At 33.3% G+C, this 13,058-nt stretch overlaps 1 protein-coding gene across 1 annotated transcript in view; it reads left to right on the forward strand.

Moving 5' to 3' along the window:
* Nucleotides 1–11,673, forward strand: part of CHIC1 (cysteine rich hydrophobic domain 1) — a 53,683-nt gene extending 42,010 nt beyond the window's left edge. Inside the window, exons 4-6 of the mRNA XM_003135187.5 lie at nt 3,615–3,671; nt 3,932–3,991; nt 5,526–11,673. Coding sequence (XP_003135235.2) covers nt 3,615–3,671; nt 3,932–3,991; nt 5,526–5,576 — 168 coding nt within the window. The 3' untranslated portion in view covers nt 5,577–11,673. The remainder of the gene's footprint in view (nt 1–3,614; nt 3,672–3,931; nt 3,992–5,525) is intronic.

Below are 13,058 nucleotides of genomic sequence, written 5' to 3' on the forward strand. Positions count from 1 at the left end.
GTTATGGCTCACTCTGGGGCAAGGACACTGCCATTTTAGCACCAAGATCTGGCTTCACTCATCAGCAGAAAGGCTACCTAAAATCTCCCTAAACGCACAGCCACCTTTAAACACACCCCTTGACATGGTCCTGCCCCTCAAAGGGACAAGATCCAGCACTCTTCACCAGTGGGCAGATAGCAGTCCCTCCCACCAGGAAGCCTGGACCAACCTCAACCACCAGGGGGTAGACATCAGAAGCAAGAAGAACTGTGATCCTGCAGTCTATGGAACAGAGACCATAAACACAAAAAGTTAGACAAAATGAGATGGCAGAGAAATATGTTTCAGATGAAGGAACAAGATAAAACCCCAGAAGAGCAACTAAGTGAAGTAGAAATAGTCTACCTGAAAAAGAATTCAGAGTAATGATAGTAAAGGTGATCCAAGATCTCAGAAAAAGAATGGAGGCATAGACCAAGAAGATACAAGAACTGTTTAACAAAGAGCTAGAAGATTTGAAGAACAGAGATGAACAATTCAGTAAAATTGTCACTGTTTCCAGATGACATTATACTACACATAAAAAATCCTAAAGATGCTACTAGAAAACTACTGGACCTTATCAATGACTTTGGTAAAGTTATAGGATACAAAATTAATACACAGAAGTCTCTTGAATTTCTACTTTTTTCTAAAAATTTTACGGCCACACCGAGGTCAGGGATCGAACCCACATCTCCACAGCACCCTGAGCAGCTGCAGTCAGATTCTCAACACACTGCACCATGGCAGAACTCCATGGAGGTTGCATTTCTATATACTAACAATGAAAGATCAGAAGTAGAAATTAAGAAAACAATTCCATTTACTGTTGCATCAAAAAGAATGAAATCCAGAGTTCCTGCTGTGGCACAATGGGTTCGGCAGCATCTATGCAGTGCCAGGATGCATGTTTGATCCCCAGCCCAGCACAGTAGATTAAAGGATCCAGCATAGCTGCAGCTTCAGTGTAGGTTGCAACTGTGGCTCAGATCTGATCCCTGGCCTGGGAATTCCATATGCCCAGGGCAACCAAAAAAGAAAAAAAGAAAGAATAAAATACCTAGGAATAAACATACCTAAGGAGGCAAAAGAACTATACTCTGAAAACAGTAAGACACTGTTGAAAGAAACTGAAGATGAAAAAACAGATGGAAAGATACACATGTTCTTGGATTGGAAGAATCAATATTGTCAAAATAACCATACTACTCAAGGCAATCTACAGATTCAATACAACCCCTATCAAATTACCAATAGCATTCTTCATAGAACTAGAACAAAAAAATTTTTAATTTGTATGGAAACACAAAAGACCACAAGTAGTCAAAGTAATCCTGAGAAAGAAAAACAGAGCTAGAGGAATCAGGTTCCATGACTTCAGACTATACTACAAAGCTACAGCCATCAAAACAGTATGATACACAAAAACAGAACCATAGATCAATGGAACAGGATAGAAAGCCCAGAAATTAACCCATGCAACTATGGTCAATTAATCTATGACCAAGGAGGCAAGAATATACAATAGAGAAAAGACAGTCTCTTCAATAAGTAGTTCTGGGAAAACTGAATAGTTGCATATAAAAGAATGACATTAGAATATTCTGTAGCACCATACACAAAAATAAACTCAACATGGATTAAAGACCTAAATATAAGACCAGATACTATAAAACTCTTAGAGGAAAATAGGCAGAACACTTTTTGGCATAAATCGCAGCAATATCTCTTTGGATCTACCTCCTAGGGTTATGAAAATAAAATAAAAAGTACAGTGGGAAAATAAAAAAAAATAAAAAAAATAAAAAGTAAAGGGCACCTAATTATAATTAGAAGCTTTTGCACAGCAAAGGAAACCATAAACTGAATGAGAAGACAACCCATAAGATGGGAGAAAATATTTGCAACTGAAGCAACCAACAAGGGATTAATCTCCAAAATATAAAAGAAGCTCACAGCTCAATATTCAAAAAACAAACAACATAAGGGAAAAAATGGGCAGAAAATCTAAATAGACATTTCTCCAAAGAAGACATACAGATGACCAAAAACTTAGGAAAAGATGCTCAACATTGCTAATTATTAGAGAAATGCAAATCAAAACTATAGTAAGGTATCAGCTCACACAAGTTTACAAACAATAAATGCTGGAGAGGTGTGGAGAAAAGGGAACACTCCTACACTGTTATGTGTCACTGAATAACTGTTGATGGGAATGTAAATTGGTGCACCTACTATGGAGAACAGTATGAGAGTTCCTCAAGAAACTAAAAACAGAACTACCATATGATCCAGCAATCCCATTTCTGGGCTTCTATCCAGAGAAAGCCATAATTTTGAAAAGATACATGCATCCCAATGTTCATTCCATAGCCAAGGCATAGAAACAACCCCGATGTCCATTGACAAGAGCAGATAAAGAAGAAATGGTACATATATACAGTGGAATATTACAGAGCCATAAAAAGGAATAAAATAATGCTATTTGCAGCAACATGGATGGAACTGGTGATTATCATCCTAAGTGAAGTAAATCAGACAAAGACAGATATCATATAATATCACTTATATGTAAAATCTTAAAAAATGATACAAATGAACTTAAAAAAAAGAAACAGACTTATAGCCTTCAAAATCAAACGTATTTTTACCAACAGAGAAAGGTGGGCAGGGGCATTTAGCATCAACATATATAAAGTAGATAGCCAACAAGGGCCTACTGTATAGTACAGGGAACTCTATTCAATATCCTATAAAAAGGAATAAAATAATGCTATTTGCAGCAACATGGATGGAACTGGTGATTATCATCCTAAGTGAAGTAAATCAGACAAAGACAGATAAGCTATATGAGAAAGGAATCTGAAAAAGAATTTATATATATATATATATATATATATATATATAACTGAATCACTTTACTGTACACCTGAAAGTAACATGACATTGGAAATCAACTATATTCCAATATAAAATAAAAATTACATTAAAAAATCAAAAATGCCTAACAATCTTTAATTTCAATGTTTTCAAAGAATTTGCAAACTTTTCTTCCTGGCAAAATATATGCACTCCGAATGGAGAAACTCACCTCTCCCCCTGATTACTACAGGGCTGCTTCTCTAATTTTATTTTTTTTTTCTGAATACAAATTTTCCAACTGGCTGTTTTTAACATGTTCTTTTTAGTGGAAATTCTGGTATATGTTGGCTTGCTTTATTCAACCTGTAGACTTTGACTGACTGCTGTTTGCTAGGTGTTGTGTAAGAGCTATGATAGGAAAATTTTCAATGAGTAATCAGATTAGTTTGGCATATTACATGTATATTTAAAAAGTAACCCTTGAAAAGGTATATGAAAATCTAGAATTAGGTTCATAAATGAACTACTATCTGTACTGGTAATGTTTTTATAATTTGACCCAGTGAATGGACTTACAACACAGAGTAATTTGTACATATTTCATTTTGAAAAGAAAAACATGAGAAGAAAATAATGGTAACTTACAAGTAAGCAGAAGAATATAGATATACATAGGTTACAAAGCTCTTCAATTCATCTTGTAACAAAGTCTTGGTTCTTTCTCTTAGACCAGAAGATCAATTCAGAAGCTGTTAGAATGGGAAAATAATAGATTATATCACAAGGTAAGAAAGTTTAAGCAAATAAGTGTCCCATCCATATATTTGCATTATTGAATTGAGAAAATGGGAATTTTTCAGGCCACAAAGAATGAATTAAAGAACTAATACTCAACTTTTAATATATACTCTACAAAATATTTTTAAATGCTATGTTTTGTATCTTATTCCTGGATTGTTGTTCAATGATTTATTAAAATATGTAGGTAATAATTAGTATTAGTAGTAATTGATATCAAAATTCTTAACAAACTTTATTTTCTTAGCTTGCTTTGCACTGGAAGTTGACTAAAAGGAAATGTGAAACTAGCAATATGATGGAGTATGTAAGTATGCAGTTCCTAATTCTTTTTTGGGTGGGGATTCCATCCTAAATGTTACATTTTCCTATATTTACTGTTAGCTCTTTTTTCTATCTTTTTTCTCATCATCTTGAACTTTTGTCATTTGAAACATAGATCCACCATCTTTAGATTTAAAATATAAAGAAGCCAATATAAAATATCTTAAAAGCTAACAATTGTTTAGAACTTAGAAAAAGCTTAACTAGCATGATAAGATGAAAACATTGCATAACCTTAATCTTCTTCTTACCATTCCATATGGTGATGGGCAACAGCTACTGCTGAACAAAATATATCTAAATGTAATCTTGTCAAAAACTTGCATAAACTAGGAATTGGCTTCTGAATTCTGGATTCATATTCTTAGCTTTTTCTTAGCTAATATTTAACTTTCAGTAAGGAAACTATAGATTCTAATTTTTTTTTACTGAAAGCTATATAGTCTTAATCATAAAGTATAAATTAACATAGAGCCAGTGTGACAAATTCAATATCATTAACATTTAAAAGATTTTTTTTTTTTGTCTTTTTGCCTTTTCTAGGGCTGCTCCCATGGCATATGGAGGTTCCTAAGCTAGGGGTGTAATAGGAGCTGTAGTTGCCAGCCTACGCCAGAGTCACAGCAATGCAGGATCCAAGCCATGTCTGCGACCTACACCACAGCTCATGGCAATGCTGGATCTTTAACCCACTGAGTGAGACCAGGGATTGAACTCGCAACCTCATGGTTCCTAGTCGGATTCGTTAACCACTGAGCCATGATGGGAACTCCAACATTTAAAAGAATTTGAAATTTATCCAGGCTTAAAGATGCTGACATGTAGTATATATTTAATAATAAACATTTCATTTTCATTTTATAAATAAGAATTATTATATATCTTTCTCCACTTTGAATAGTTTGGGGGGGGGGAAATGTACAAATGACCACAAATCTAAAATTGCCTATAGATAAAACCTTATATAAACTATTATAAATTTATAAATATCTTCAGTTTTTATTATTATATTTCTAAACCTTCTTTAAATGAAAATGCTTTAATCAATCTATTTGGACACTAGTATTTTTTACTAAAAACTTCTAAAAAATAGTAACACTCAACCGATATCATCTCTCCTTCAATTGAAAAATATATGAATGTAATATACATAAAGGTATTTTTTCTAATCTGTATAACACAAATTTAATCCCTTCCACTGCTAAAAAAAGGGGGAGAGTGGAGGGAAGGTGGGAAAGGACATTAAAATGTAATAGGGTTTGCTTTTCTGCACCTACACAAATAGTTATTATAAATCAAGTGATAAAAACTGTTAGCTATGTTAAGTAATTATGTTTTCCAGTTTAATTTCCAATCTAATGATAACTTGTAAATTCTTTTTATAACTTTTACGTATCTCAGTTGCTTTATAGTACAAGGCCAAAATATAGCCCTATGAAAAATGATTATAGACTGTGGGTTATATATAACTTAAATGAAAATTATTTTGTCAATATATTCTTGTTTTTATTTTACAGGTGATACTAATAGAATTCTTACCAAAATATCCCATATTCCGACCTGACTGAGGAATTTTATTCAGTCACTTCTGTATTCTGTCATTTCCTACCCTTAGTGCCTTGTAGATGATTTTGGAATGAAGATGGTCTCCTTTGCTGTGTTAAATTTATTCTTTATAATGGTAGAATATTCTCCTCACATTTTCATTTGTGTTGTTTTAAGAAGAAATTTTGCACATCTTTTTGTTGTTGTTAAATGAGGCTTGTGTTTTGCACTGTCGATTTTTAAATAAATACACACACATACATATATGTGTATATATATATAGTTGCCACTAAAAATAAAACATCAGTGCTGGTGTTTAAAAAAGAAAAACATGTTCTGAGCATGCTGCCTTATAATTTTCATACTCACTGTTTCTAAATATGCATCATTTTTCTAAGCTACTTAATGCTCTATAATCTCTTACTGGACATACGTAAATAAGCTTTTGGTAGCTTTTAGAAATGGTTTTACTCTTACCTGCTTTTAAAGGACATGTAATTAATAGCACTGGTTTTGTCCTGCACTTTGCTAAATTATCACTTATGTTAGTGGATAAAATATTTAGACTCCTAAAGACTTGTAAATATTGTCTCTGCATAATGTAAAATGTGATATGCCATGGTTTACAGAATGTAATGTTACTCAATGTATTGCCAACAATTTTGCATAGATTTTAATATGAATGAAGTTTGCAAGCATCCGTTTGAATGTATAGACTATTAACATGCTATTTTATGGCAAAGCCATAACAAGTATGTTAAAAATTTCAGGTGTGGGCAGGGTTGCCCTTTGTAATAAGTGGATCAAAATGAAATCATTGCCTGAGATTATAGTCTACATTGCACCTGAAACCAAGAACCTTATTTTTTCTCCATTTAATTCAATAAATCCCATTTTTCCTCCCTTCTCATGCCCCAAAGAATTCATTTGATATCTGACACATTTCACAGCTTCACTCTCCTCATTTATTTCCTTTTTTGTATCCTTTCCCTCATTTGCAAATACACAGAATTATGACCTTTAAGGAGTTTTTCAAGATTTCAGATGTCTCAGGATGTGTCTAGACCCCCTTGAAAGCCACTGCTAACTCCTTTCTGGAGTTATGATAATCTTCTTTGAGAAAGAGCGCTAATTGAAAAGCTGTACCTAAAGAATATATAGTGGCTGATTCATAATTGATAAAATACTCCTAATCCTCTTTTTGAGGATCTTTTGTAAACGTGGATACGTGAGGAAAGAGAAGTATTTAGACAAAAGTATTTTAGTTTATAAATTAGCTTCACAAGTAGCCTTTTTGTTGTTATGTGAATATTTCTCTATTTTTCTTCACATTATGTGTGGCAGCACCACACTCTAATTCTTCTAGAATTTGAATTTTTAACATAATGAAAAGCTTTACATTGTGTCAATTCAGCTGCAAATTTATGCCTGTATATAGGCATTATTTTGTAATTCCTAGTGCTAAAAATAAAAGTATCTGGGACTGTATAGTATTTTATTTATCATCCTACTCATTGTTTTTAGTAAACTTTTTTAGGCAAACATTCATTACAATGAAGAGAACAATCATTTCTTCATACAAGGTCAAGCCTTTTAAAACCACTTTTAAAATTTATGCCTAATTTGAAACCCACAGTCCTGGACCAGTAAAAGAAGAGGGAAAAATAGAGACACTGTTTGACATGTGACTATAATTGTTTGTGCAAATACTTTTCCATCTCCCTCTGTAGAATCCCACTAGCCCCATGCCACTCAGAATCTCTAACTTTTAGTATGTTGTGTGTGCCTGCAAATAACATTTGTCTCTCGCCATCAAAATTGAAGGTGTATTTTTATAGACAAAGTGGAAAACTCTGAAAATGCATACCAAATGTCTTGTTTTATAGCTAAGGTCAGGGAAAAAGTGTATCTGTGGTTTATGTTCCAGCTAGTATCTTCAGGTCTATACTTGAAACTGTGACAGTTTAATACCAAAATTGATTTCCAGCATAATACAAAATTTCTAATTATCACCATTAAAGTGTCAACTCTTAAAATCTTTTTTTTTTTTTTGAAAACAGAATTTGGCCATATGATAGTCATAGTAACTTTTTTTTTTTTTTTTGCCATGTAAAATCACATTTGTTTGGCTCAAAGAACAGGAAGTGGTGAATTGTTTCCTTAAAACAGATATTGAGACAGGAATTGAGTGCATCTGGAGGTGATGGAGCATATGACTCAAGTTACAGTAGTATTTATCATAAAAATCACTTACCAGCCTGTGTAAATTAATTTAAAACCCACTCTAATAGCTCTTAAAGTTATTATTTTATTGTTCATTATGCTGATTGGTTTATCTTATTTTCTTGAACTACTCAGAAAATACCCAGTTTTCTTTTTTTCTTTATGATTGCTTTTTCAAGCTCTTCCTTTGAAGAGGGCTGATTAGCAGTTTGGTATTTTGGAGTGCTTTAGGGGGCTTTCTTTTCAATGGTATTGGCAGCAGTGAATGCTGAAATGACAGAGTACACTGTGGACATTAACTCCTCCCTTATTGACCTTTTTTTCTCACATCCTCAGGATAGAACAAACTTGGACATTTCTGTCAAGTTAATAAATTATTTTGGTGATAGTTGTTTTTAGATTGAAGAAACTAATTTTGAATTTATTTGTTACATAATACTCCTTTATGAAACCTGCTGTGGACATTTCCAGAGAAAAATAACATTTCTGCCAAAGTATATAAATTTTACAAAGCTTTGAGGTTACAAGTTAAAACCGTTCCTTCTCTGACTTTCCTTTATGCATCTCCACCCTCATAAATTGTCTATAAAATTAAATAGGCTCTAATCTTTTTCAGCTATTCTTTGTTCTCTTCTACCCCCTATGTTAATTTAGGAAAGAGACCATTGTAGTCCGATGTTAGAAGTAGATGAAGTGCCTTGTCTTCTTTAAATAAAAATAACATTTTATGTTGAAGGAAGCAGAACAAATGAATTGGTAAATCATTACATTTTAAACCATCGTCTTCAGCTAAGTATGAGAATATCTCACTAGTGTACTATATTTCTTCTATTTATTATTTAGAGTCTGTTTCTTTGGTTTCCCTCAATCATGAGATATAGTAGTGACAAAGTATTACAGAACTGGACTATCAGTCCCTTATAAAACTAGTATAATTCTAATGCTAGCAAATATGTAATTTAACATGGTTCTGGAAGAACAATGCTCTTTGATTGAAGCTCTACTAAAACCTACTCAAGTATTTAATGCACATATTCATATTATTATGACCTATAAACACTAATGTTTGATCAGTTCATTAAACTATGTTAATATTTAGCATGCTACCATTTTTTAATGAACTTTATTCTTATTTTTTCATAATTTGAGCGAAGTTCCATAACATTTGTAAGGCTTCAAACAAATAGGATTTTTTTTAGGTGTATGAGAGCTTTAAAAATTCATTAGCATTTTAATTTTGTTTACAAAGAAATTGCCACTTAAAAAAAATCAAACTTCACTACTTGAACATAAAGTCTCCTAACAATATTTCATTAGAATTGACTGTATTGACCTGAGAGGATATAGAAATTATAAATGCCCATTTAATTGGAGCAGTTTCACATAGTGCAAATACTTTTTGCTAATTCGATAACAAGATGCTCAAAGTTTAGTCCTCCTATAACTATAAAATTCTGCTTTAAAAAATCCATTTTGAAACAGTTGTCAAATTGTTTCAGTTTCTTTAAAGGGTGAACTATTGGGCAATTTTCCACAGAAAATGAATAGATTTTAATAATACTTGATACAATATGTGGACTAAATATAAATATATGTGTATATATATTGCCCCCAGTTTTTCTTTCCTGATTCTGAGCCAAACTTTTCATTTCTATGATGGCAACCTGAGACTATGTTCCATTTTCTAATGAGGAAATGATATAATATGCTCCAGGCAAGTCACTTACATTACATGCCATTCTCTTCATCTGTAAAATCACGGGGTTGAAACTAGAGCTGGACAGAAAATTAGAGGTCACCTGATATTCTGTGATTCTAGGAATCCTTAGGAAATTTTTACAGATGGTCAGAGTTGATTTTTCTCAAATCTACTACCCTTGGTGGAAACTCTCACAGTGCCTTGCACACAGTAGATGTTTGATTTACCAACTGGCTTTTAGCCCATGTGTGTTGGTATCACACAGACTCAAAGAATCTGATGCCTACTTGACCTCAGCCCCTCCGTGGTGTTAAGAATGATTGTAGTTTCCCCTAGGAACTGAGGACTGAGTGAGGTCTGTGTGCTTCACCTGTGTGGAATCTGACTATATGCAGTTGGTACCTGGGCAAGAATTATAGGTGTGACAACAATGGAGATATATTAGGACTCACTTTGACATTGATGTGAAAAAGTTTCATTTCCTATCCAAAATCTGCTTCAATGTCTTATTTGGTTCCATATCCTCAAAAAGATCTATTGGAACAAATTGATTGATACTATATGGAAAAGAAAGTGTTAATAGAATTCAAACCCAAGTCGCTTCTGGTTTAATTCTTAGCTCTGCTGCTTAATTCCTCTGTACCTCATGTCCTCATTGTGGAAGTGGGGACAATAATATGGACCTACCTCACAGGGGAATTGAGGATTTTTTTTTCATATATTAATGTGCTTTTGAAGGTATATACACTGAAGGATATATTGTATATCATAATTTCATAATTTTAAATAGAGTCCTTTAGATCTATGTTATTATGTTTTCTTAGTCAAACCCTACAGAATGAGTATTGCAGTTAATCTGTTTTTTGGTAGTAATTTTTGTTATTGATCCCCTATGTGTTAACATGAGTAACTGTTATGTTAATACTTGATTTAGAGAGGAAAAGCAGGTGGATATAAACCAATGGTTCTCAACTTGGGGCAGATGAAAATAGCAGTAGGGTCATCCTTGAACCTTTTTCAGCATTTTAGAAAGTATACTAGAAATTATACATTTACCCATAATATTCCTACTTCACAAGCCAACTTAAGACATTGAATTTTCACATTATGCTTATATTTCTTCAATTCTAACACTGGTTATCACACAGTAATCAGAAACTGTGAATGGCAGTAATGCTTTTGATTAATTTTTTTTAATAAAGCCTATTGTTACATGCAATTTAATACTTGAAAATATAGGGAAAGAATGGTAAAGGAATCCTTATGATAAAAATGTTGGGAGCCACTTTTACAAAGGAACCAAGATTATTTGACTCCCACGGGTTGCTTACACTAGTCCCTAAATAATGAAATGCTAGATTATGTGTATGTATTTTGGCTAGATTGGGCTATATAACTTCAGGTTACAATTTGTTTTTATTCTCTTTCCGGATGATATAACTGAGCTAATTTATCTGGGTGTGTGTGTGTAAATCATACATACACACAAACACAGGACTGTAAATATGGAAAGTGTTATAATGTCATGTTGTAGGATTGGAGTAAATATCAATGTCTGAGTCTCAAAGTAGTTCTGTGTATAAAGTCAAAATGATAAGTCAAGGCAATAATTTCTCAAATATTCCTTTTACTCCTTGTTTTGTTTGCTTCTCTTTGCTTAATTTTTTAAATTTTTCATTTTTATAGTAAGCAAAAAGTATAAAATTCTTTTAATGCTTGGACTTTTAAGCACGTTACCAAATGTTTGAAATTATATAATCTACAAGTTAGTTTGCCATCCTTAGACTAACCACGTACAAATATATGAGTCTCAGCTGCAAAAATAGAAAATCCTGCTAGTGAGAAGGTGGGCATTGATCAAAACAGCTATTTGAAAAGCCTAGGATCTCTGCCCTTTTGACAGAGGATTCCTGCTGGGACACTTTTACCAGAAGGATAAAAGTGAATATGTCCATTTAAGCCAAGAACTTTCAATGCATCTTGTATTGTATAGCCTGTGGAATGAATTCATTTTTCTCCCTTGATTTTGGGAGCGACTCCCTGGAAGAACTCAACCTATATACAGCTGTGCCAAAATGAAGGATACCTGCCTCTCTGAAACCTTCACTGCTGCTTCTGTCGTTGTTCACTTGTCAGATATTAAATTTTATTATCTCAGGATGCAAAATTACAATAAAGTGCAAATCTGTGTTAATGAATTGTGTGTTCTTTGGTGGATCTTCCTTTCTTCCCTTCCCTGCTTTCGTAATTATAAAGGATTCCTATTAAAATTTTTATTTTGCTTATTGTCCTTTCCCATATTTGCTAGTGTTACATCCAACCCTATAAGTAATTCATGCTATATGTTGGAGTTGGTGGCCTTTGTTGTGCTCTGTTTGGCATTTGGCTAGGTAGGAATTTGATTCTAAACAGCTCTGCAGTCACCCTGAATGCCTACTTGTGAACTATAAAAATTAAAGTGCAAGTGGAGTTCCAGCTTACTAAGCATAATGTTTTAGTGCAAGAAATGTTAAGATCACTGAGAACTATGTCTAGATACTCATGTTGCAATAGAACAAAGGGTGGGGAAAAAAATGTAATGTATACATGTAAGGATAACTTGACCCCCTTGCTGTACAGTGGGAAAATAAAAAAAAAATAAAATAAAAAAGAAATGTTAAGATACTTGGCAAAAGTTTTGACTTTTATTAGCAGATTATATAAGACACTCAAGTGTGTTAACATTTTACTTGTGTTATTACTCAAGGGAATTAACATGCAATATTATTAGATTTTTTTTAATTTTTAAAAAATTTTTTTTGCTTTTTAGGGCCACACCCACAGCATATGGAGGTTCCCAGCCTAGGGATCTAACTGGAGCTGTTGCTGCCGACCTACACCATAGCTCATGGCAACACCGGATCCTTAACCCACTGAGCGAGGCCAGGGATTGAACCTGAAACCTCATGGTTCCTAGTCAGATTTGTTTCCGCTGTGCCCTGAGGGAAACTCCAGTACTAGATTTTTTTTTTTTTAATTATCTCAAACTTCTGCAAATTTAGCAACAAAACAAGAACCTGCTTAATGTTTCCCAGTACCTTTGGTAATTGTACTGAATACTTCAAAAAGACCAGATTTCAAAATGTTAAAGCAGAGATGACACTTAAACCTATAGAGATGTTTAATGTTTTGTTTTTTAAATTCTTTTTTGAAACTTTACTATGCATGAATAAAAGTCTATACTTCTCATTGATGACTTCTTGGATGTGAAGTAGGATGTGCTATATAGGGAATATTTTACATTGCATTTTATATTATTGAGGGCAGAAGCCACATGCCTTTAAATCTGCCATTAAATAATATTTAACACTCTATGGGATGCTTTGCTTATCTGAATGTAGGAATTCTCTGCGGGACCGAGAATTCTCCAGTTTTAATTACCATACATCTAATCCCTGTTCACTCACCTGAGTGACTTCTAGCAAAAATCAGGACACCCTAAGGCTGGTTTCATCCATCATCCCCAAAGTAGGAGGTTGAGTTAGATCAAGGTTACAAACTCAGCTATAAGCAGTCCTCAAGCACACATGTCTTTTTGATCTGC

Source organism: Sus scrofa, chromosome X (assembly GCF_000003025.6).
Source record: "Sus scrofa isolate TJ Tabasco breed Duroc chromosome X, Sscrofa11.1, whole genome shotgun sequence".
Classification (NCBI taxonomy): domain Eukaryota; kingdom Metazoa; phylum Chordata; class Mammalia; order Artiodactyla; family Suidae; genus Sus; species Sus scrofa.